Consider the following 27,032-nt stretch of genomic DNA (forward strand, 5'->3'; position numbering starts at 1 on the left):
CTTCAGATGGAGGAGCGGGAAATCAAAACCAGTTTTTCAGACCAGAGTCCCAGTTCTCCAAAGTAAAGTTCTCCAAAGTACAATAGAAGAAGAGTTGGTTCTTATATGCCTCTTTTTTCTACCCGAAGGAGGTTCAAAGTGGCTTACAGTCGCTTTGTAGAGTGAGACTAACTGAACTGTAAAATTCAGCTTAATTTTTGTTCTAGGTCACTTGCAGCTATACCTTATTGAGAACAGTTGGCACTGTTTCTTTTAATCACAGAAGGGAAGTTTTGGGGCCACATTGTTAACATCCTAGGAAACAAACAGTGGGTAGCAGCCCCATTCATTACTCCATAGTCTCCAGAAAAAATGAGAGAAAATATTTCCTGAATAAAAGAAAGATAAGGAATCTAGCGGGTTAAAAAAAATGCCTTCCTATGAATCATCTAACTCCAGTTTTTAACAAATGAATCAAAGTCCCCCAAATTGCATCAGTGTACAGGACTGCTTCTTTTGTTGTTCTTTTTCAATGGCTTTCATAGATTACCAAAGGATTCTGATAACAAAGGAATAAACCCCTATTCCAGTGCAAATAAATCCATGACCCTCCATGACTGTTTGGTCACCATGACATTGGCAACTCATAGCCGGGAACACTTTGTGCAGCCTATCCCCAGCAAAGAGTTCCTGAACTCTCTCTGATCAGGCCACCTGGTTCCCTTCCTTGCCTGTGCTATCACATCTGGATGCTGAGGGAGGGGTTCAAACTTTCTCCACCTGACTCATCCCCTCCAACCCAATAGAACTCCTTTCCAGCTAGGAAAATTGTGCCTCTAATTTCCCAGCTCTCTAGCAAATGAGTCTCCAATCACCCTAGCTCATGTTTTAACCCTTGTGGGAATTAGTGGTACTGTGACCTGACCATTCCTCCTTGGTTCAGTATAGCCGCCCCCCCCCCACCTCCCGCAGTCACATTAAGAAGAAGTGTATCCTAGGGGGAAACTGTATAGCTATGCTGAATTCCTATATGTGCCCTCATTCAGTGATTCTCTTGTGTTGGTAGTTAGAACAAAGATCTGCTCATCTGTCCCTCCCCATACACACAAAGAGGTTCCACCCCAATAGGTATTGAATACTTTATTTCATTAATCCATGGAAAACAAGTGGAACTCAGTTGACTGAAGGTATCTAACAAACAGTGGAGTGCAAATGGATTTTCCAGTTAACTTTGCATGAGTGGATATGACCTCCATTCATGCAGGGTGATTGTCTTTCTTTTGCTATCTGGGTTGTACCCACAATGTGTACAGATCAGTTTTGGAATTAAAACAAAGTGTTTTCTATATATTCTGACATGGTGAATGGTCTTCCATCAAGAGGAAGAGCAAAGTAGCAAGCAGCTAGATGTATTCGTAATTAGGCATGTGTATGAACATAAAAATTCCAGATTAGTTCAGAATAGTCCCCGAACTGAACCAAGCCAAAAATGCCCTGAACCAGCCAGCTCAGATCCCCCTTTCTCCCAACTGTGGCAAGCCGCAGGAAGAAATTGCCCAGGAAGGATTAGATCGCTTTGGATGTCCTTTTTTAATCTATAGTTTCAGTGTCTGATTGTTATTAATAGAAACACCAAGAAGACATTTGTGCATATTAAAACACTCTCTGTAATGTTTGGAAAGTGCTGTAACATCCTCACCAAACAGATAATTTATATATTTGTAATGTTTAAGATAATACCTACCAAGGAATATTGATTTTGCCTTCTCACAGTGTTGCATTTTGTTTTGAGTCTGGCAGCCATTTAAACTAACAGCTCAACTGGGGACTCACATTGCTCAGCTATTAGGTTTAAATGGCCTGAACTGCTGAACTGCAAAAAATCCTTTACGTATTCAGGGAAGGTGCCTTTCCTGAACATCGGCTTGGGTGCTCCAAACCGGGCCAAGTTCATGTCAAATTCATTACAGACACCTACTGTAATGAGCACTTCATTGGGCTGCCCTGAAGACAATTAAGAAATTGGAGCTGGTTCAGAATGTGGCAGCCTGATTGTTATCAAGGTTTGGCTGTCAGGAATATATTCTGCCAAGTTCAGTTCAAGGTGATTTTCTGACGTGAGCAAATTGTTACAGGTTGTGAAACCAAGAAACTATCTAGATAAAAAGGTTTATAGGAACAAAGGAAACTCAACTCCTATTGAAAAGAACAAAGGATGTATTTTAATTATGACATTATATGACTCAGTTATGACCCAAGTTTGTAGTATGATGAAAATAAAATGCAAAGAAAGCAAGCACTTGAAAAAATTTAATACAAAAATGAAAGCCAAACTGTTCAAGTAACATTCACCCATAAATTTAGAAAGCAGATCTACGCATGAAAGTTGAATAATTTTTGAGCCAATTATTGTCATTTACAAATATGTACCTAACCCAGTCATGAAGGCATAACAAAGGAAGACACTTTTGCTATCAAGTGTTACTTAAAGAAAAAATTGGCTGCAATCTAGAGATGTGTACTTTCAGCATACTTTTATGGATGTGCATGCACACAGTAGAACAGATAGCACAGTGAATTGATAAAACTTTTTTTTCCCCTGGAAAAAGACCCCACACTCACCATTCCCATACCACAGATTGCTTCTGAATCTTTCCTGAGCTTTGAATAAGACCCATAGACTCTCTTCAGATGGATCTCTGCTTTTCTCAATCTATACTTTAATGGCTGATCCAGAGTGGCTTCTCTCTGTCTCTTTTTAATTTTCTATTTTTATTATCATAATTTGAATTATTTTATGGCTTTGAGCCATGAGCTCATACATTTTCTGTTGTGTGCAAAAAAAGGACAGCCTGAGCAAAATTAAGAAGAAAACCTGTGCAGACAGCGGAGCCCTGTGCCTGTCTGCACTGAAGAATCTGAAGAAGAGCACTAGCTAGATATCGGGGGGGGGGGGAGGATTCACAGTCCGAGTACTTCAGAAGTAGTTGAGGCTGCCTAAGGAGCCTCACTGGCAACAGTTGGAGAAATATTTATCATGGACGCTTTAGGATGATCTTGCATTAAGCAGGGAGTTGGATTAGATTACCTGTATGACCCGCCCCCCAAACTCTATGATTTTTTTCTATCTGTATCCACAACAAATCCCTGGATAAAGTCTTTGGTGTCAGTCCAAATTAATGGGACTTAAGTTAGTCACAATTTTCTCTGGACTTTCTCTTATATCTTACCTTGGGACAGTAGCACACAGTGTAAACATAATTTGGATGGTCCTATTGAAAGTTAGCTGCATGAAGTTTAATTTGGATGATTCCGTTTAAAGGTAGCCACCAGAAATTTTTCACTCACATACCGGCTGTAATGAAGCATCAGCATGTGTTTGAAATGATGCACTTGAAAATCTGATGTTGTATCAGTTTTTTTTTTCTAGACACCAATTCTGTGTGATGCAAAGAATTGAAGGAAGCTAATCCTCAAAGTGAAATCCTACTGATGTTCACAAATAGATCTTCCTGCTTGCAAATGCCACAAACAGGCAGCATTAACAAAAGGCCCATGTCTTTGTGTTCTTCAGTAGTGTGCTAGTAGTAAAGTTGCATTTGAATCGTTTTCTATCTATCACACAGAAAAATTGGGCCCAAATAGAAGTTACCATAAACTTAGGCCAAAGCAGGGTTTTTAGACTAACACAGAGGAGAAAGAAGCCATTTGTATAAATGCTTTGTCTAAAAGACTATAGTTCTTAAGGAGAAACTTGATCAATAGATATTATTTTAGCAAGCTACTGGAATTCCAAATGACAAAGCCAGATAAAATATCCTATCAACACATCCACTTTAAAATGCAGTACCTGTTCAGTTTTACATTCCCCCCTCACCATTTAGGTTCATCTCAGACATATTGATGGACTACAATGTGCAATCCCTACATTCAAAAACAGCTGCATATGGCTCCCCATTGGGAATATGCTAAATCACAAGCCTAATCCAGTACAGCCATTTAAAGTGATACATTGGGAAGGCACAAAAAATGCTTCTGTCTTTAAAAACATCTCCTGTCCCCATACATTTCATCTTAAGGCAACAGAATTATTCATCTGCTTAAAGTTCCAGGTTACAGGCTGTGAGTTGACAACAAACCATGCTACATATCTGTTAACTCTTGTTGTACAAATACTCTCATAAACAACATTACAATTTCATAGTGTAATAGGAAAGTGAAATACTATCTATAGCTTAAAAATATAAAATTTGGCAAATGTACGCAATGTAGCTTGACTTGACAAAACACCTGGTCATCCCATCTAGAGTTAAGGTAGGTTTTGTTGTACTTCTCATTTTAGAATTTACTTGCCCCAAAACTCTCTGGCTTAGGCCACATGTAGCCAAGTCACTAGATCTGGAGTTACATTTGTGTGAGGGAATGTTTCAGTCTTTTAACTTACTGCTATATATCAACCAGTTGGTACTACAAGATTTGGATTTTCTTTTAAGCGGGAGACCAGGCCACATCTCCACATTTCAACGCAAGTTTGGTTTTCTGGACTGGAATGTTCGCAGCTTAACATTTATTTGTGTTAAAGAACTGTAGGGCACATCCACTGGAGCCCACAGTACTGGATGTAATATACATCTGAATCTCTGACAATACACATAACGTTCATCAAGACGGATCAAACATTTACCATCTTCAGTGCTGAAGTTAGAACACAGTCGCCAGCATCAACTTCAGGTATGTTACAAAGAAGGAAGCACCCACCACCACCACCACCACCACCACCATACCCATTGCATGTCTGCTCTCTTAATTCACTTCTTTAGTGTCAAGCAAAATATGGATGGTGCATATTGGCTTGTATCACAGTGATCCACTAGGAAAGCTGTTGTATGCTGAACATCAAGGACTTCATTCACCCAAAAAATGTGCTTGCTGAATCCTCAAATTTTTCTAGGGCTCTGACTCCTATTTAAGAAAGAAAGTAAAGAATTATTGCATAGCTCTTTATTTCACTTATATAGGACATCTGACAAGCTTGTCTGTGGCTCCATTCATTTACTCGGAGCTCATGGATGGCTGTTATTACAGGATTTACAAATAAAAGGGTTAGCAGACTCCCATTTCTCATTATAACTGCTCCACAAATAAATGGAAAAATACAGACATCTCCTAAGCAACGTTTAAGCAAGTGTCTGTTTAAGATGGCCATGTAATTGTTCAAAGCTAACAGACATTCACCATCCACTTCTCTCACTCACACAGGCTCCTGTCTAAATCAAAATATAATTCCACATACTGTTTGTCACAATGCAAGCCATATTGTGCCAATATAATACCTTCACTTAGAGGTTGAGACTGTTCGAGATAGTGTGCTTTGTGTCATATTTGAATCCAAGGTCCTGAGCCTATAAGAAACTGATGGAGTGGTGCATGTGTGCATTTTCATTTGTTGGGCTTCGGCAGAGGGTAGGAGGGAATCCTCTGTCCCTTCAGCTCTTGAGGAAGTTCTGGCACTTGCACTTAATTTGGGGGGGAGGGGGACTGGGGAAAAAACTATCTCTACAGCTCTCGGAGAGTCCAAATGTTTTAACACTGCCATCCTAAGAAGTTCTGCTCAGTGCGATTCAGTGGAACTTAGGTCCAGAGAAGTATTCTTAGGTTTTACAAGTACAGGTTTCTAATTAAAGGTTAAACCTTTGCATTCGTTTAAATATAAAATATTAAAATCAATGTTGTTTATCAACTTTTCCCTAATTAAATATTTCAATTCAACTATATTTAATTTTCAGGGATGGAGGGTCTAAATAGAAGACAAAAAAGCTAAATGCAACCATCATCAATTTTGGGCACCAGAGGGGTAGGGGAAATCTAGCTCAACACCACTGTTTTAAAAAGAATGCTAGTCAAATAAATCAGCTACTAATGGTTTTGAAAATGTATGTTACAAACTGAGCAAACTTGGTCGGGCTGTGTTCCCAGTAGTCTGAAGAAGTTTGCTAAGGTTTCAAAGAGAAGAACTCTGGTGAGGAAGGGCCAAATCTGTAGATGTTCTATTGTGAACAACTCCATTAAAATCTATTCAGCAACTCTGATGTATCTCCATGTATCTTGATCCTAGATGTTTATGAATTATGAAAAGAAAACTAGTGCTATTATTGCAAGTCAAATCTCAATGCAGATTAAGATGCTTATGTTCACCTTTTGGTTCACAGCATTCTCTTAAGAAAAAGAAGAAACACCAAAAATTGAAAACTAGATATCATTATGCAGAATATAACCAAATATTTACCTTTGATGATGCCAAATTAGGCTTCATCCCAAGAAATGTGAAGACAGTGTTGCTCTCCTTGGCTTCAAAAAATGACTCATAATCCTAAATATAAAGAATGAGTAAGATTTCTCTCGATGTTCACTGATACCATATACAGAATATAATTACATTTCCAATTAAATAATAGTGGTGCTGCATTAAATATGTGAGAATAATTTTATAGTTTACTACTAGGGGCAAAGCACATACGCCTGCCCAGTGACCTTCCTGGGTTCCCTCCTTGTTCCCCACTTAATATTGTTCCCAGTGTGGTGAAGTGGTTAAAGAGTAGCAGAATCTAATCTCAATTGCTGTGTTTCATTCCTGACTCCACATCCATATGTGGCCAGCTGACTTGCCAAACTCCAGGTGGGGGCCTGGAAACCTTCAGAATGATAAGAGAAGGACAGGATGAAAGAGAGAAAGAGACAAAGAAAAGGGGGGCAGGAGGGAAGAAAAGCATCAGTTCTCCTAAAGAAAACAACTGCTTTGGAGGAGCACTAGCCCTCCTACCTCCATCCCCATACAACAGTGTGTATATAGGTCCCCACTATCCCATCCAATGCCACCTCTTTCAAAGTCCAGGCAGGCCAAGGAGGGGTGGGCTGCTCCCTTCCCACCCCCCACATCTTCCAAAGGCCGAGCCAGAAAGGTTGCAGGGGGGCTGGCTCCTTCCTGTCTCTTCCTCTACATCTCCCAAAGGCCAGGCTGGATGGGCAAGGCCATGAGGGCTGCCTCTTTCCCACCCACCCCACATCTCCCAAAGACTGGGCCAGGCAGGAAAGGCCATGGGGGATGTCTTCTTCCCACCCCTCCATCACATCTCCCAGAGTCCAAGCCTGGTGGGGAAAGCCATGGGGGAGCTGCCTCTTTCCAATCCCCCCACATCTCCCAAGGGTCAGGAAAGCTGCTGGATCCCACCAGGCCCCCTGAGGAAAGGGAGGGTGGGGGAAAGCTAAAAGCACTCTGATAGCCAGCCATGGGGAGGTGTTGTGATCACAGGTCCTGTTAGGGTGGACTCCTCAGGGGAAAAGCCTCACCAGGAGGTCCCAGCTTCACCCAAGCAGCTGGATGAGAGCTTAGCCCAGCGAAATGTTCAACAGGTAGAGATCTCTGACCAGCAGGAGGGAATGGAGCTGCAGACAAACCAGGGCTTAGATTCCAAAGTTGTTACAGGAACTCCTCATTCTTCTGTTCAGCCTCCAGCTGCAGTTCTCTGCCATGTTAGCCCACCTGGCTCACCTTAGCCAATTAAGCAATGACAGCTATGATTTGGAAGAGAGCTCCAAACTAAAAGGCACCATTTAGCAAGACATTTGCTGACTGCAGAAGACTGTAAGCCACCACAGAGTGAGGACTGAGAGGCTGCTGACAGTCTATATTAACTTGAGGCTGGGAGGCTTGGGTTGTTGTCACAGCCTGTGACCTGCTCCTTCTGCTGATGCCCTTGGACTGCCTGAAAGTACCCTGACTCACTGGACTGAGTTCAGCCATTCATTGCATTCTGTTCGTCTGTTGGCATTCTGTTTTTGAAATACATTATCTCTGCCTCCCTTGCAGGTCGTCTGTGCTTCCTTCCAGCAGAGAGCTGAAATCTGAGACCAACACAGGAGGGAAAGGAAGCAGCTGGCTTCCCTCCTTTACCTGGAGGGTGGGAAGAGGCTGAGAATAGAGCAATTTACTAGGGCCTTTCAGAGAGGCCAGCAGGAAGCGGAAGAAAAGGACAGATAAGCCTCATGATCGGCCTTTATGCTCTCTCCCTATTGGTAACCTCCCCCCGGAAGAGGCCAATCAGGTAGGGAGTGCATGGTCTGCATGCAATTTGAACTAATTGGCCCTCGTTGGCAGATAGAAATGTCAACAGATTCACCCTCATTGACAGAGTGTTCTCTCCCTGTTGTCTGCACACTCCCCGGGAGGGTTAATCTGGTAGGGTCTGAGTTGTCTGCATGCAATTTGAATTGCTAGACCCTCATTGGCAAAGTGCAATTTGAACTGCTTGGCCTTCATTGGCAGAGTGGTATCTCCCTTTAGCAGCACATCCCCAAGGATGGTCAATCAGGTAGGGGGTGAGTTGGCTGCATATATAATGTTTAGTGATGATATGACAATATGTTTTTCTATACCAATAAGAAAACCAGAGTGTAATAAAACAAGAGAAACAACCAAATGGCAGAATAAACATCAGAATCCTTTCAATATGGGCTGTGTGAAAGATCAAAGCCTTGCTAGTGATCCAAATGTATCAGAATATAGCTCAACTACAATGATCTCGCTCAATTCTCTTATCATGCCAAACTATGATTTGCATAATATTTTAGATTCCAAATTATAGGTATTTTTTAATCTCAGGTGTTTTTGACCCGCTTAGTAGTCATTTTTGACAGGTCTGTTTTTAACACCTGACTAGAACTTCAAAAATAGGAAGGGTGACAAATACCTGGCACGCTACAGACAACCTAATGGGTCATAAGTAATACAGAGACAGTCTGCTGTGTAACAGAGCTCAGTTGCCTTGTACTTTCTTCCGCACGGCTTCAGCTGTGGCAAAAAAAAGAAGCCAATAGAATATCTACCAATATTCCAATCCTAAAGCATTCAAAATAGCAGCAGAAGCAACCTTCTATACATTGTGTATACATACACACACTAACAAGAAAAATATATGGCTATAGGGATCAATAGCTGTTAGCCATTATATTGGTATTGGATATTTAATTTGCAGCTTCCAGTTCTACCTCAAAGCCTTCTTCACTTATTTCAAAAGTAACATAAAAGCTGAGGTGGGTTTCAGGAACAGCTGATAAATTGAAGCCTTGCAGAGCGGAAATGGAGGGGGGGCATATCGCAGGACCCGGCCAGTTACCACCCAGTCTCACATCTTGCATTTCTGGGTAAGTTGGTTGAAAGGGCCAGCTTCTGGCATACTGATAGCCCAGCATCCAAATTAGGGTACCTTCTGCCTATCCTACAGGTTGGGCACTCTGAGGAAATCACTTTTCCTTTATATTTTTAGTACAGCAGCAATATAGACACAGGGGAGTTCCCAAATCCGTGTGTAGAATAATACAATACATGAGACTTTATAACAATCCATTGAAGATGGGAAAAGATGATGCTTTTTGGGTCAAACCAATAACCTGGGGTCTCCACCTCTTGCACATCCCATAGGACCAACCCACTGCCATTATGCTAAGTCACCAGAAAAAAAGGTTACAAAAGTTCTCATTAATATACAGTCAAGGACAAGTTTCTGGGCCTTCTGTTACGAAACAGTCTGGTACACCAAGCTTTTCTTTACAGAACAATAATTAAGAAAATATTATTTCACCCCTTAATCCATCATATTTGGAGGAAGCGTTGGTGCTCGACCCATACCTTACGCCCTGGCCATGGGGTAGAGATGGTACTGGTTGCCCTGGTGGATGATCTCAGGCGCTAGCTGGATCAGGGCGGTTTGGCCATCCTCATGATATTAGGCCTTTCAGCTGTGTTTGGGTGTAAACTGCACAGAGCTTTTATTCCAAACCCAGGTCGATTCAGTCCCTGCCCTCTACACAGAATGCGATTTCTGTTTGGATTTGGGGCAATTTAAATTTTCCTTCTGCAGCAAGAAGGATTGATCCGGAGTGACCCTACCTTTATTGTGTGATATCTTAGAGTGCCATCTTACTGGGGCTGGGATTCAGGCAACAGTCTTTCAGTGGCTGTGCACCTTTCTCTGGAACTGGACACAGAGGGTTGCTGTAGGGGAGGAGATGTTATGTCCCTGCTGGCTTCCTTGTGGAGTCCTGCTCTCCCCTACATCATTTAATATCTTTGTGTGCCCTCTGACCCAAGTGGTCTGGAGCTACGGGCTGGGTTGTCATCAATATGCAGATGACACACAGCTCTATCTCCTCATGAACAGACGGACTCCCCCCCCCCCCGATACATTTGCCAGTTGTTTGGAAGCCATAGCTGGATGGTTAGAGCAGAGTCGCCTGAAACTCAAAGCCTCTAAAACAGAGGTCCTGTGGCTGGGTAGGAAAGTGGAGGGAAAGGAAGTGCGCCTGCCTACCCTGGCTAGAGTGCAGCTTAGCATCTCAGCCTCAGCCAGAAACTTGGGCATGAACTTGGAAACCTCTTGTCGTTGGAGCCCAGGTCCTGGGAGCAACCAGTATGGCATTTTTCCATCTGCACCAAGCCAGGTTGCTAGCACCCTACCTTCCATGCAACTGCCTAGCCACAGTGATCCAGGCAAGCATCACCTCTAGAATGAACTTCTATAACTCACTCTACATGGGCCAATCCTTGTCCCTGACCCAGAAACTGCAGCTGGTGCAAAAAGCAGCAGCTAAGGTCCTCAGTGGTGCATTCTGGAGGGCCCATATTCAGCCAGTGCTGAGGAAGCTGCATTGGTTGCCAGCTACAGCCCGGATCAGATTCAAGGTTTTGGTATTAACCTTTAATCCTATGCTCGACCTGAGTCCCACATATCTAGGAGACTGCTTGCTTCCTAATGCCCTCCACAGGGTGTTGCGCTCTGCGGGTGCAAATTTACTGTGAGGCCCTGGCCCTAGAGAAATGCTCCTGGCCTTGATCAGGGCTTGGGCCTTCTTGGTCCTGGTCCTGGCCCCGACCCGGTGGAATGAGCTCAGGGCCCCAATGGAGCTTTCACAGTTCCAGAGAGCCTGTAAAATGGAGCTTTTCTGCCAGGTCTTCTACAATTTGCTTCACATTTGAGGATGTCTATATTACAAATCAATTAGAACACAAAGGCCTACCTGACTGGCTCTTACATAAAATTGTTGTAGAGTTAGATGTAAGCACCAATCCTCTATACATCAGTCAACTGAGGCTTACATATAAAATGGTCTTCTGCAGGGGTAGTCAAACTGTGGCCTTCCAGATGTTCATGGACTACAATTCCCATGAGCCCCTGCCAACATGGGACATCTGGAGGGCCGCAGTTTGACTACCCCTGGTCTACTGTATCACAGCAGACTTGAATCAACATGTTGGAACAGCATATCAGAAGCACATGAATGAAAATTAAAATATCCCATTACTAGGATATAAAGATAAAACCTGGCAACTTTGAAAAAAATGTTTACAGTCAATGGGGTTTTAAGAGTGTAACTCTGTTTAGGGTTGCACGATTAATTTTGTATGACCTTCTACATCTTTGTTTTCCCCTTCCTCCTAAATTAAATTATTTGCATATGATATATTCCGCTTTTTTCTGTTTCCAGATGGTATTAAGTAAAACACATAAAGACAGAAATGGAATTCGAACAGTAAAGGATAACAAAAGCACCACTAATTAATGCTATGGCTAATAAAGCTATACTGCTAAAGAAAGGAAGGGGAGCTAAATGATGTGTTGTTGTTTTTTTACTTGAGTAAAAGCATGAATTCACAAGGCAGCCCTGGGGCAGAACTACATCTTATCTCCACACTCCACAAGTGTTGTCAGGTTGCCAAGATAGCAAGGGGAAGGGAGAGCGGAACAGCTACAAATTACAAAATCCCACACCCACCACTTGTTCCCTGCAGGGACACTCCAGTACCACCAGACTGCTGCCTTCTAGTTCAGTTTCCTTTTAATTGTATAGCATGACTGTATGGTGGGAGGAGGGGATTTTAAAAGCAGGGAGGGATTTCTGTGTGAGAGTGCTCATCATTACTGAGTAGCAATTGCTGAGTGGGGCGGGGGAACTCTCCCAAGTTCTGACCCTCATATGCCAGCCCCCTCCACTCAGCCAGAGGAAGAGATAGTTGGACCCAAGAACAGACTAAGGGGGATATGCAGAGGGAGGGGGAATTGTTGGAAACTGGCACAAATATATGAGTACCCTAGGGTTGTCAGCCTCCATGTGGGACCTGGAGTTCTCCCAGAATTAAAACACATCTGTAGTCTATGAGTAATGGCATTTAACACAGAGAGAGACATTTAAAAACACTGTTAGAAGTACCTGGGAAGTTGTAGGCAGGACAGAATCAGTGGGTGGGGGCAAAGGGTAAGTATCATTCACTGCAGGGGTAGTCAACCTGTAGTCCTCCAGATGTTCATTGACTACAATTCCCATGAGCGCCTGCCAGTGTTTGCTGGCAGGGGCTCATGGGAATTGTAGTCCATGAACATCTGGAGGCCCACAGGTTGACTACCCCTGCTTCACTCAATTGCCAGTTATGCTCCTGTAAATCTCCCAGGATTACCAGAGAAAGAACCTCATCAACAAGCCATTCCAGTATTGTATAAACATTCTCTCAGTCTCTTGTCTGTGCTGTAACATACCTTCAGTATCCAGGTGGCTAGCTGTGATGGGCTGAAGCTGCAGAACAAAGTTTGAATCCGGTGGCAGCTTTAAGACCAATAAAGTTTTATTCAACCTGCATGTATAGAATAGTAACTTCAATTTCATTGTATGTGAAAAAGTGTGTGTGCACACAGAAGTTTATACCTCGAATAAGACACTGTTGGTCTCAAAGAAGGATTCCATCCAATGAATGGAAACCCTACTAAGTGATTGAGTTAATTTGCAGATGTAGAGGTAATTTCAAAATGCTTTCACTGTTTTAGGATATTTTTAATGTTATTTATGACTGTTTTACCCACTGATGTTATCTGCCCTGAGGCCCAGCTGGAAAAATAAAGATTAACATCATCATCATCATCACCATCAACGGTGCTACTGGACTTGAACTTTGTTCTTAAAGAGGGTTGAAAGAATTGAAAGATTGTTGAATTATAAGGAAATATCCAAAGCTCTCTGAACATCTAAAGCTGAGCTTAAATGCCATATATACATGTATATTTCTATAGCCTGAAAAGCATATATAACTTTTACACATAGAGAGATTTTTCTCTATCAGAGACACCCAGGGAAGTTGCTGAGCAATATATTCATGATGGACAAAAAGAAATATTTATTAAACTGCTAGTAGATGCAGTGCTGACCATGAGTGTAGATGGCTTTAAGAGGGAATCAGGCAGATTCATGAAGGAGAGGACAATCAATGACTAATAGCTAGGGTGAGTATTGGCAACTTCCTATTTAGAAGCTGCAGACCTCTGAACTATGCTAGATGCACAAGAATTCAGTTTATAATTACTGATTAGCATTTTGGATACAAGGCATTTTTACTATGAGATTATCTACATACCTGGACCCAGACATGTAATTAAAAATTTTATAATGGCATTAGCCCTGTTTTTTGACAAATATAAATTTTCTAACCCCAGCATAGTAACAACAAAAAGAGCCATGATGCTTGTAGACCACAGGGAAACAAAGAAGAGAGTGCATGCCAAAGGATGGCAGGTCAGCAGACCCTTACTGGCAATAGTAAGCAAAGTCTGGAAGAGCAGGAGTCCAGTGACTATGAAAAGAGCAGATTTATGGTGTCCTATTGTCTCTCCTCCTTATAAGAGGAACAGTGATGCCTGAGAAACTTCCCCCATCTACCCTTTTCTGCAGCTTCTGTTATTTCAGCTGGCAAAATGCTAGTGGGAATAGGGCATTTTTCCTTCAAAGTGGTATTATAACCATCATCACTAATCTTAACACCGCCCGTGGCGCCACGGGCGCCACGGACTAAATAAAACTGTAAGGCGTTCTGAGGCGGGTTGTGTCCGGGATGAGGAAGGGTCCGGATTGGACCCTTCCTCCGAACAGACAATCGGAGGGACCAATCGGCAGGCGCGAAGCGCCTGCCGATTGGTCCCTCTGATTCCCAGCCCCGAGCAACTGCGAGCCGCGCACAGCGCGGCTCACAGTTGCTCCTTTACGCCGCTGCCGAGGCCTACCTGCTGTCGCCGCCGTCGAAGAAGAACAGAGCCGACGCCCCACGGAGGCCCTGCCTGTCCAGCGACGCACCGCTAACGGGGCCTACCTGCCGCCGCCGCCGCCTCCTCAGAAGAAGGGAGCCGAAACGAGCTGGAGCCGCCGCCCCACGGAGCCCCCAGAGCCACGGCTCGCCTTCCCCAGGGCCTGGGGAGCTTTTTTCCGGATCGGGTAGGAAGAAAAAAAGCTCCCCAGGCCACAGGGAAGGCGATCTGCGGCTCGCAGAGGCGCGGATCGCCTTCCCTGGAGCCTGGGGAGCTTTTTTCCGGATCGGGGGGGGGAGGAAAAAAGCTCCCCAGGCTCCAGGGAGGGCGATCCGCGCCTCTGCGAGCCGCGGATCGCCTTCCCTGGAGCCTGGGGAGCTTTTTCCCGGATCGGGGGGAGGGGGGGAAGCTCCCCAGGCCCCTAGCGCCCGCTGAATTTTAGTTTCAGCGGGCTCTACTACTAGTTCAAAAATATTTTAACTTTTTTTAAGAAACAAAGAAAACAGCACTGAGGAGACTGAGAACACTTTGTGAGGATGAGGATTCAACAAAATGGTTGAAAACAGGACAGAACTAAGGTAGGAAAGCCAATTACTATCCTCCCCTCTACACCTTGTGTGGCAATATCATGATACCAATTTGCACCTGAAAGGGTAATCTTGCCATAGCAATTGAAACCAAATAACTTATTGTGTCAGTTCTTTCAAAGGCAGAGGGAGATCAAAATATAAATTTTAAGAGAACATAATCTGGATTTTGAGAAAGCAATGTACAAACAAAGAGTGATGATGACTGAGAATATTGAGAATAGTGCTGCCCTTCCCAAACTTTTTCTTGGCTGTTGACTATCAAGAGTGACAACAAAAGAAGGCACAAGAGGCAGTCAAGTTGGTGATACGGAGGCTCCTTGGGGGTGGAGTTGGGAGTGGGCAAGATTTGGAGCAGTAAGGGACTTCACTAGTGTATAATGCTTTGGAGTCCACCCTCCAAATAGCCATTTTCTTCAGGGGAATTTATCTGTCACCTGGAGATGAGCTTTAAATCCAGGGGATCTCCAGGTCCCACCTGGGGACTGCCAGGATGGAAATAATGGGATGGGGTGTACATAGGGAAAAAGAGATGACCCCAGCAAGTCCTTGCTGGTTCCCCACTTATTTTTGTATATTAAAATGCATTTGATTATTCATTGCAAATTGTTTAAAGGCAGCTGATTATTTAATAATTCTCACCCTGAGTCATCTATAAAATATGCTGTAACAGATCGGGTGAAACAGTAAGTTTTCAGCACATAAGAAATTTGCACATTCTGCCTCTTTCCCATGAGGAGGCTCAACTGATCCCAGACACTCTTCCCTGTAAATAAAACTGGACTGATGTCTGGTTTGGATTGTTTTTTACATGCAGGATATGAGAGAAGAAAAAACAAGATGGGAAGCTGAGAGTTTTGCTGTGTGCTATTTTCTTTTTTCCAGTTCTCTGAATTTACAGTACAGTGCTGTCCTATATTTGTGTTTTATCTGTGTTCCTGTTAAATTGAGGACAACTCACCCAAAAATAAACAGCCCGCTGAAGCAGCTGTGCTCTTATGAGTTTTTATTCTTACTTATTGTGTATCTTGCTAGCTTTCCAACATAATTTCCCCACCTTCACACACCATTTTTGACTACTTTTAGATTTTATCTTAACACAAAGCATTTAATTATTGGTTTAAGACTTTTGTACATAATCCATCCATATTAAGAAGCTGTAAAAGAGACATTATGGAAAGAATGCTTGTATTCCAACAATGTTAACAATAGGGGTAACACAGCCCTTCTTTCAGAATTTGTGAAAAAGCTCAGCAGCTCCTCCTTTAGTTATTAGTTCCTGTCCATTTGCACTGGAAGCCTACCAGTTGTGTCTGACTACATGCTGCTAGGGATGGAAAACATACCGTATAAATATTATGACTGTAGCACACTCCTGCAATATATGAAGAGCCTACAATATACCCTTGTATGTCTTAGTCATAACGCCTAACTTGTTCCTCTAAAGCTACACAACATGGTTCTCTTGAGAAGATATTCCTTCAAAAGCAAGTTTTAGCAAGAATTCATGGTCAAGCTGTCTCTGTCCGCCTTGAATGTTCTGAGTAAACAAACTTGACTTGCACCCACTGGTTTTGCTTTCTCATCACTGCACCTAAATGATTATATTATAAATAAATGCACTAAACCTCTAGTAGTAGTAGTAGTAGTAGTAGTAGTAGTAGTAGTAGTAATAGTAGTAGTAGTCTTCTTCATCTTATCTCTCTCTTTCTCTCTCTCTCTCTCTCTCTCTCTCATACACACACACCCACACACTAAATATAATAATTGTAAAGGCTTCTAACCTAAAATTAAATAAGAAAACCTTCCCCTTCCAGTGTAGTTATATGTTAGATCAGTGGTCCCCAACCTTTTTATCACCAGGGACCGGTCAATGCTTGACAATTTTACTGAGGCCCGGGGGGGGGGGTAGACTTTTGCCGAGGGATGTCGCCGCCACAGCCTGAGCCCCTGCTCCACTTGCTTTCCCGCTGGCGCCCCTGACTTCCCGCCGCCCGCTGGGGGGCGCTGCCAGCAGCAGCTGCGCAGTGCCACACTGAGGGGGAGTCCCAGCTATGGCGACTGCTGGAAAGCACCAAAGGTGAGCTGGCGGCAGAGTGAAAGGACAGCTCCCAAGGCAGCAGCCGGGGAGGATTAGGAGGAGCCGCGGCCCGGTACAGACTGATCTACGGACCGGTACTGGTCCCCGGACCAGGGGTTGAGGACCGCTGTGTTAGATGTTAGATCACTCCATGAATCCCACTGCGACTTTATACCTAAACCGCCCTGAGCTGTACAGAAGGGCAGTATAAAAATCTAATAAAATAAAATAATAAATAATGATGCTGCTGAGAACAATGGCTCCAACAAGCATGACATACTTTTGCTTCCATATTGCATATGTCAAATTAAATTATTTATAGTTTTATTAATGTTTAACTTGACTTTGCCCCTAATAGAGACACAAAGCAGCTTATATTGTTCTCCTCTCCTCCTTTTTATCCTCACAAAATCCTGTGATGCAAGTTATGCTGAAAAAGTTTGACTGGCCCAAGGTTATCCAGCAAGAATCCATGAGTAGGGATTCAAACCTGGGTCTCCCAGATACTAGTCTGACACTCTTAACCAATACTCCACACTGGTTCCTAATGACAGTTTTTGAATATTAACCTGAATTATCATACTGTTGATTATTTTAATGATTAGCAAAATAATTAGAAGAAAATATTTTGTGGTCCCCACTTCCCTAGACACATTATGCAGGGTTGGCATTACCCCGGGCTCCATATCCACCACAGCTAATGTCATGAATAAGCACACATTTAGCAAACCCCTTCCCATCTTTAACACATAAATGATAATGCTAATGGTATGAAAGATGAAGAAGGACTGGAGATTTACCAAACTTGACACACACAGATGATGTCACTATGATGCCAAGGCGTAAGGGTCTTCATGCAGGTCTAATGCTGCCAAGAGCCAATCCAGATTCATTATGGACTGTACTCTAATTCAAATGCATGTGAATAACAGTCACACAACTTTCAGTAAGGACTGATTCTGGCATTTTATGGCCTTTGGGCAGAAAGCATCCATGGACCACTGATCTCCTATGCTTACCTGCCCAGTAAGCTGACAAGTCTCTTGCCCATCTGGTTGCCTGGCCAGTCAAAAGGTGACATTTAGCCAGTGAGTTGCTTGCCTACCTGACCAGTGAATCATTCCTACTGGCCAGTTGCTAGGACAGCAAGAAAGTTGTTTGAAGAGTGACATGTTCAGTCATTCAGCTGTTCTTCAGATGATAGCAGCAAAAAAGGCAGAGCTATCAAGCTACCATATCATGTCAAGATGAAAAATACTGGAAATAGTGTTCCAATACTTCTCGCAGCATACTGCTCATGAACAGTGGTATCTGACCTGCCTAACCAGCCCCTGAGCTGGGTTTGCTCTCAGGGAAATGCCACTACAAGTGAATTCACTGATGTCTCCACATTGCTGCACACAAAAACCAGGAGATTCCATTATATATAATTACTAAGGAAGATTTCATATTTATGCTGAGGAGCCACCAACACAAACATTCTACCTTTGTCACAGATACTATATTTGTATGTGGATGGGCACTGTTAACAAAATATGGTGTCTTTTGTGATGATTGTGGGTTACATGCTCCAAGCATAGAGAGATTTGTGCTCTGCATCAGGCTACCTCGTTGGTTGTTCATTTTTCACATTACTTTTAAACAAATCTGCAGCCTTGGCAATGCCAAGAAAATACCTTCTGCCTATGAAATATCATGTGAGGAGAATCCCTGATAAGGTATAATTAGCACACAGATTTGCAACAACTCGTGTTAAGTAAATCTGAAGATAAACAGACAGAAAAGCCAGCTGTTTTTAGCTACTCTGAAATTATTCCCAATGCCAAACAGGTCTTCCAAAAACCACCCTATATATTTTCACTACTAAACAGTTCTACATGAGAAGTGTTCTTTGGGGTAAAACTAATCTTATATTCAGCTCTATGTTCAAAAACAGAATAAGATATGAGATGCTTCACTAAAATATTAAAATATTTTTACAAATAAATCTAATAAAGTTTGGGTTGAATCCAAAGAACTCTCAGCAGCTAGTTGTTAGCACAATGCTTGTACTTGTTTTACAAGAACTCACATAGTGCTGTACTAATAGGTAGGTACTGCAGCAGTATCTCTGCTTCCACTTGCACACAAAGTTATGCAAGCAGGAGTTCTCTCTTTGAATTTGGTTTCAATTTTGGTCGAACATTCTACAGCTATCTTCATGCAAACCCTACAAACTAGGGGTAGTCAAACTGTGGCCCTCCAGATGTCCATGGACTACAATTCCCATGAGCCCCTGCCAGCGACTACCCCTGCTACAAACCAAAAGTATGAACTTGAAAGCATTTTCCCCCATTCAAGCAGGAGGTTTGTTCACACACAATCACCTCTAAAGGTTAAACAAACTGTGAGAAACCTTCAAAATAGCTGCATTCAGAGGCATACCAAGCATTGACTTCATTGCAAACAGGTGTTCTAACCAGAAGGGAGAGCTTGACAAACTTTCAGAGACATAAAATAGTAATACTTTGCAAATCAGATTAAGATCATCCCTGATCCATAATGTCACAACACTGGGACTGCCATTCTCACCGGTTTTCAAAGCTCAACTACTCATTAAGGATAATCACACAGAGAATAAGCCAACTGTAAAGGGATTAAAGCAGACTGAACAAAATAAGATAACCTAAATGAAGTATCATATCAGAACACTTCTAAAGCAGCTGTGACATTAAATAATATCAGGGCATTTCTATCTGCTCACTTATCTAAAATAGTGCTTGTACTCAAAAGCTCACACCTTGGATACATCTTTGTTGATCTTACAGGTGCCAAATGAACTCTGATTTTGTTATCTAAAATACATATATCCCATCATATTTCTTTAAACCTTAGGCTACTAGCAATGCAGGAAGCAACAAGGATGCAAAGCATGAAAGCATGAGTCTATTAACAAAACTAAAATCAATGCATGGCTTAGAAGTGCACGTATTAAAATGCAGCCAAACCAGTTAAGCCTCTAGTGAATTCCCTCAAAAACAGAACTGTCTTAGCACCTTACTTCTCAATTTGTATTTCAATGACCTTTCAGTAAAATTCCATAGTCCATGTGTATTTTCAAAGGCACTAAATCTACTCTTTTATGGAGAAGACGATATCCTCGTGCCTCATAGTCAAGTTCAGTTGAAAAGGCTCCTAGGCCGTTTTTCCAAATGCTGTAAATCTGAAGAATTTAAGTTTAACTATTCAAAATCAACTGCTATGATCATCTCTAAAACAGAAAATTACCTCTATGGTGTGGATAACTGAACTAGAACAAGTCGCCTAATTTTCATATCTGGTTGTAGTTTTTGATCCTCATCAACTGGCAATTCCATTCTAAATTTATAATAAAGAGAAGATTAAACCCTCTGACACAATCAAATGCTTTTCCTATTCCAAGGAAGGCAAATATAGCCCAGGGGATTTGCATGTGCATAATGTGAAATTAATTCCACTTTATGGAGCCTCAATATGGATCATTTGAGTCAATAAGTAAAATGTGGACTTCGCTGCAGGAGGATTTAGTGATGGCCACAGGCATAGACAGCTTTAAAAGTGAATAAGACAGATTCATTTAGGTCTGCTAGTGGCTACTAGACATGATGATTAAAAAGAATCTCCACAGGCAGAGCAAGGAAACTTCTGAATACCAGTGGCAACACTGGGGAAGCCCTTGGTCCCTGTGACTTGTTTTTGCTTTCCAGAGTAACTGGTTTGACTACTGTGCAATTCAGGATGCTGAACCAAATGGCCCATTGGTCTTGTCCAACAGGCCATTTTCAGGTAAACATTTCTTATGATTACATCTGCTTGTGCCAAAATATATTTATCTTGAACCTGATTTGGTTTTCAATTTGGAGCCAATGCAGCTGGTCAAATATGTGCTCTCTACCTGATTCTTGTAAGGACCCAAGCAGCTGCATTCTGGACCAGTTGAAATTTCTGGATCAGATATAACGAACCTGGAGGTGATTGTTGCATGGATCACAGGGGCCAGATCAGGTGACGTCAAGTAAGGTGTGCTCTGCCACACCAGGTGTAGATGGTCAAAAGCCTAGTAGGCAACAATTGTAACCTGGGCTTCCATCATGACTCACTTCAAAGCAAGCAAGGAAGCACTGCTGTCACTTTGGATGAGCAACTGCTCTGCGCACTCTCCCTTCCCCAAACTATCAAACACTGCATGTACATTTTGTGATGGGCTTGGGGGCACAAAGATACCTGGTTTCTAACCCTTTCTCCTACTGAGTTTCCACTCTATTAATTTAAATTAACAATTAAATGTCTGTGTATGGTCTGCATGCAAAACAGTTGTTTGACTAGGAAACACTGCTATTTTCATTGTAAACCACCACAACAAATTACCTTATCCTAAAACAGAAACACCCTCTGAATGCATAGCTGCAGCAACAGTAGGCAACAGCACTCCAGGATCACCTATTGGCATCAGGTTATGGTTCCCTCTTGCCACTCCCCCATTGAATGTTATTATGGGGGGATAGATAGTTGATTTTTACCACCATGTCTTTTACTCATATCTTGAAATTTTATGTCCTGCTTTTAATTTTAATGGGAATTTTATTGGGGGGTTTATTAATGAACTGTTGTAACCCGCTACGAGCCAGTTCTGAGAGTGGTGGGAAATTAATAATAATAATAATAATAATAATAATAATAATAATAATAATAATAATAATAATAATAATAATAATTCTAGAGCAGGGTTTATCAACCAAGGTTTCATGAAACACTGAGGTTTCTTTATGGCCCTGGAAGGGTTTCCTGAATGGGTGGGAGTTAATTCATTAAAAAAAAATTAAAACATTTATCAGGAGATAAATGGTCATAAATGGTCAGCATGGCCATATATTGTCATGCTGACCTACCTACCCCTCCCAAAAAGGCCAATGATGGGCCAGAAGGGGGTGGGAAGGGGAGAGGCCCTAGGTGGACATGTACACAGCTATGCTTCCTGACCATATTCTGCACAATTATACCACTTCTGGCTATATTGAAGCTTGAAGAATGTTTCAGGGGTTTCTCAATTGTAAAAAGGTTGAGAAAGGCTATTCTAGAGCCATAAGATAACAACAGTGGTAGTGATTGTAATGTGGAAATTCAATTTTCTACAAGGTTTCTGCAATCAGACCAATGTATAATTAAATTAGTATGCAGCTTAATCCTAGAGATAGATTTGCCACACTATAAAATCATTTCCAACAGAATGCAACTACAGCTGCAAGGATGCAAAGAGCGTGTGCATCCATGTACCCACCCATCCACCTGACACTAGAAAACAGGCCTGTTTCAGATCCAATTGCAGAAGTATTTGCATTAAGTAGACAACACGCAGCTAATTAAGCTACCTGCCCATTAGCATGCTGTATTCCTTGTTTTCATATTTGGCCTTCAACCTAAGTTAGCAGCAATAAACATGTCATAAAAAATACTCAGCACTGACTGTGAACTGGGAAGGAAGCTAAGAGAGTGAGTAGATCAAAGAGGATCCTCATTTAAGCAAAAAGAAAAGGGAAATAGATTCTAGAAAAGAGAAGTAATCCCTACCAAGTTAAGAAGGAAAATACCTTTTAGTACAGGTAAGTGAGTTCTGTCAAGTCAAAGAGGAAAAATAACTCTTAAAGAAAGGAGTGGCCCATAGTTTGTGTAAAGAGAAGGATACTGGAGATTACTTGTTAGTAACAAGTTATCTGGTGTTTGTGTTAATACAAAGTTATTCCAGTTTTATTATCTGTTCACCTCATACATCCTACACCTGATTCTCACTGTCCTTCCTCCCCTTATTTAACTTAAATAAAACATTTTGTACTTTTACAAACCTCTTGTATGCCATTTCAAAAGCAGAATATAAGAAGGTGATATTGTCTCTGACCTCAGTTCTCTGAGGCTGGGCCAGCCATAGATAAACAAATAAGAAGAAAATAGACAACAGTTCTGCTAGGCAAGATAGGAGACAAGAGGGAAAATCCTGTGTGTGAGGGACGGAAGAGGGCAACCTGGTCAGGTCTGGGTTAAATCCTCTCTCCCACCCCCTTTTTGTTCATTTAACATAAGCAGTGAAGCAGTACCATGAAGTTACTTACTCCACAGTACTGATCATCGCTAAAAATCTGGGGTGGCAATGGATTGCCTTGTGCAGGCTGCTTGTCTTGAGGAATATGCTTATACATCCAGTGTCTTTGGTCTTCTGACATGGTGATATCCACCTCTTCAAACTCAATCTTGTTGGCTTCCAGAAATCGTACAATGTCTTGCTGTCTCTTCTTAATCTAGGAAAATGATAAAGAACAAAATCAGTACAAAAGCAGCTGTTGCTAAGACAATGTGAAAGAAAAGTCATGTCAACAAGGCTAAATTGACCATACGCAGTTCAATTATTCTCTAAGAGGTGAATGTTTTTACGACAGATGTCATGCCTTTTCTCATCAAGAATCCAAACAATATGTTTAAAGGCAAATGTACCTTTATCTAAGGATGTTTCCAGCTGTACCAGTGTTGCATAATGGTTTCACAGCCCCAAAATAAACATTTCCCATTTTTCCATGAACACAAGTCCAAAGATTCCTACAGTTTCTAGGCCTTTTAGATATCTTTGGAAGCCAATTCTTGCATGTCCACCTGTGGTCCTTGGAAAAAGAATTATTTCACTTATTTAATTAAAAAAATTATATGATACCTCTTCAGACTGGTTCAAAGCAGCTTAAAAAACAAAAAAGATAAAAATAACAAGACCATGAAATCATTAAAGAAATCATTACAGAAATTCATTAAAGACCACGGAATCCTTAAAATCAAGACAATAAAAATCCAAAGCATAAAAGAACTATGAAAAATAAAACAGGGAATTTGAGAGCACATTGCCTTGGCAAACAATCTAGCCTGAAACCTGTGCTATTAGAACTGACGCTACATAACCGTCTTTGACCAACCCAGTGATGCAGTCTCTTCAGGGAAGGAGACTGAGGAGCCAAAGCTGGTGGCTGAGGAAGACCAGAGAAACCAAGGAAACCTGGTACTATAGAGGCACCTGCTGATAATGGTCCTTGCCAAATCCTGCACCTTGCCACTAGGCCTCTGCCAAGTAGGGTTGCTAGGTCCTTCCTGGCAACTGGCAGGACAACTTACTGACAATGAGGCCTAGGATGGCAAGACAGCAACAGTGGAAATGTGGCAATGTCAATTCCAGTGTGCACCATAAGGGGCATAATTGCAATGCTGGAAATGCAGGGACACTCTGGTATTCGGGCATTCATAGAGTTTTTGCTCAAATACCAGAACATCCTGTGCATGGCTGACATTACTCTCAATGTGCCTGAAACAACATCACTGCATTACTGGCAATAATACTGCATCATTGGCCTAAGCCACCCCCCCCCCAACCAGCTGATCAGTGGAAGAGCAGCAGCAACTAGGGGCAAGGAATCCCCCTACGGATAGTAGTAGCATAGCCCCTGCTGCCAGGCAGGATGTGAACACAGGTCAATAGTCCTCCAGGGCCTGTGGTGACAGAAGTCCTGAGCTGAGGTAGCAGAACAAAGGCAAAGTAACGCCCAAGCCCCAAGACATAGAATAGCACTTTGACAGAAATATTTCCTCTCGGAATCCTGACCAGAGCACAGAGTAGCCAATAATCTGTGTTCTGCCCTAATCGGTGCCATTAAGGCAGCTAACAGATAATAATTTTTAAAACCACACATAACTTAACAAAACTTAAAAATAATTAAAACCAATCAAAAACACATCATTCAAACAATTCCTGGAGAATGAGGGAGATGAAGCCAGGGAAGGGCAAGGTTTAGGAATGGGGAAGGACTTCAGTGGAGTATAATGATATGGAGTTCAGTCTCCAAAGCAGCCACTTTCTCCAAGTGAACTGATCTCTGTAGTCTAGAGATCTGAATTCCAGGAAATTTCCTGGCTTCACTTGAAGAGTGGCCACTCTAACATCATTTACCAAACTCAACACAGAACAGACTCTAACAGGAAGACCATATTGACAATTCAAGAAAAGCAGTCCACGAGCCAGTGGCCATAGCAACTGCTTCCTTCTACGCATCAGAGAGATGCTCACTTCTCATGGCAGATGTTCAATTGTTTGGAATGCATTACTTTTTCAGCATTTGGGATGTGGGAAGAAGGATGGGAGTATCAAGCAATATGTTCTCCAATTATAAAAACACTTTCCTTCAGCAGTTGGAGGTTAATTTTTGTAAACAAACCAAGAGGACTTCCTACACATAGGCAGTTTTCAGAGATCAGCAATCTGTGTCTTTAATATAGAGATTGCTCTTTGGAATTCTATGCTCTTTCAAGTTAGTAGTGAAATATGTCCATTTCCTACCATAAATAGTGCAATATTTCTGCAGTTTAAGAGTTGGCCAATAAAACCTGTATGAATACTTCCTTAATCTCTTTTTTTTACAAACTGCAAATGTGAAAGGGCTTTTAGTGAGGTCAGCTGCAAAGAGCACAATGTGTATACATGCATACAACAATTATTAAGACACAAGATGAACACAAAAGGCAGGTCTATTTGCAGCAAGGCATCCATAAAGCATATTGCATGAGACTCTACAATCTGTTTCGTTTTCTTCTAACACCAGCAATCTGCAGAAATATAAAGGCGGAATGTGAAATGCATTACATGGTAAGCCAAAAGGGTACTTAAAACATAGATGTGAATTTAAATGGGAGGAGCCATATTCATATCTAGAATTATCAGTATATGTCTTTGATTTGTTTTGTTGTTAGGTGCGAAGTCGTGACTGACTCATCGCGACCCCATGGACAATGATCCTAAAGGCCTTCCTGTCCTCTACCATTCCCCGTAGTCCATTTAAGTTTGTACCTATTGATTTGTTTACAAACAGGTAATTCCAAGAAGAAACTAGAAAAGGAAGCTCCTAGACAATGTTCTATTTACTGTACTCAGATTCATCACCCAACATTCTTATTGACCTAATGACTATATATATGCATAAATACAGTGTTAGCACTTTGGGGAAATACCAACTTTATGCTCCAAATGCAGAAAGACTATACTTAAAATGGTACTTAGGGGACTGCTTGTCCTCCATTCACTATGTACACTTTTTGGCATCTACTGACTCTTCTCCTACTGAAATGCATTAATCTACTTCTCCCTGATTTAAGAGGGGTGTGGTGGGCCTCCTTTAAGGCACTTTTTGCCCAAGTGCTGTGTTTCACATTCAGAGTGATAATGAACTTGTTCTAAATTCAACAACATCTAAACTCATTTCAGTTTAGCTTGCAGCACATTCTGTTTTCATGACTACAGTCACATACTTTGTGCCACCACGTCCTGAAACTACTGTTCATTTGGCTTATTACAAACTGAACATCCTGCCTAACAAAGAGTTTTAGATTCAAAAGTTTGCATGCCATTTTGTTATGCACAATTTTATAATATTTCAGTTGGGTCTAATAAAATATATTATATAACTTTTGTTCTTCTAGTTGTCTGCCAACCAACGTGGCTACTTGCAACCTTTCAAAATGTTAGCATAATTATTCCTGAGGAAGTCGCCAGTTCAAATCTGTAGAAATATCTGTCTTGTTTGTTCATGGCTCCAGTGTCAGTATTTAAGTAACTACAGATTTGGCCACATTGAGAATTAGGAGTTTATTCAACTTAGTTCTCAGTTTCCATACTTTTGCAAAGACCAACCTCACTTTTGTCAATAGACATAAGGCAATAGTCTGATACTGTTTTAGAATAAACTGTACCATTGATTAAATAAAGCAAACTCAGTGGCTTTGCACATATTCATTTCAAAAGCTAATAACAGTGATCCAGTTATCATATCACAAAAGATGCCACTGTATCATAATACTATCATATGTGTAAAAAATCACACTCATATTCATACTAAATTACTTCACTGGGCTGTTCTGGTAATATAAAATGTGAAAGAGAAAATCACATATGCCACTCTGAGGACCTTAATAAAGAGCAGGATAAAAAGTACACAGGGCTGTTCCTATAAAAAACACACACAAGATCCCTGTGGGGTCTTCAAATAATGTTCCCAACAGCTTGGGATTTGTGCAAGAGACAAAGAGGGCAAGTGTGTGTTTGCTTGAGGCAATGATACGAAGTTCAGTGACATAGTGGGTGTCTCAGAAACATGGCAGAATGGAGAAAATCCGCCATTCCTGGGAATAAGCTCTACAGGCAGGACAGGAAAGGGCAGATTAGTGGAGGTG

At 41.8% G+C, this 27,032-nt stretch overlaps 1 protein-coding gene across 2 annotated transcripts in view; it reads right to left on the minus strand.

Annotated features, from left to right (window-relative positions):
* Positions 1-2,178: 2,178 nt before the first annotated feature.
* SH3BGRL2 (SH3 domain binding glutamate rich protein like 2) overlaps positions 2,179-27,032 on the minus strand; it is a 37,829-nt gene continuing 12,975 nt past the window's right edge. Inside the window, exons 2-5 of one of the 2 annotated variants that reach the window (XR_013225895.1) lie at positions 22,889-23,074; positions 12,567-12,661; positions 6,266-6,349; positions 2,179-4,941 (exon numbers count right to left, since the gene is read on the minus strand). Coding sequence is in view for 1 of the 2 variants with exons in the window: in XM_077306086.1 (XP_077162201.1) it covers positions 4,927-4,941; positions 6,266-6,349; positions 22,889-23,074 (285 nt within the window). In the remaining variant the exon portion in view is untranslated. The remainder of the gene's footprint in view (positions 4,942-6,265; positions 6,350-12,566; positions 12,662-22,888; positions 23,075-27,032) is intronic. The other variant, XM_077306086.1, reaches the window with a different exon arrangement.

Source organism: Paroedura picta, chromosome 1 (assembly GCF_049243985.1).
Source record: "Paroedura picta isolate Pp20150507F chromosome 1, Ppicta_v3.0, whole genome shotgun sequence".
NCBI lineage: Eukaryota > Metazoa > Chordata > Lepidosauria > Squamata > Gekkonidae > Paroedura > Paroedura picta.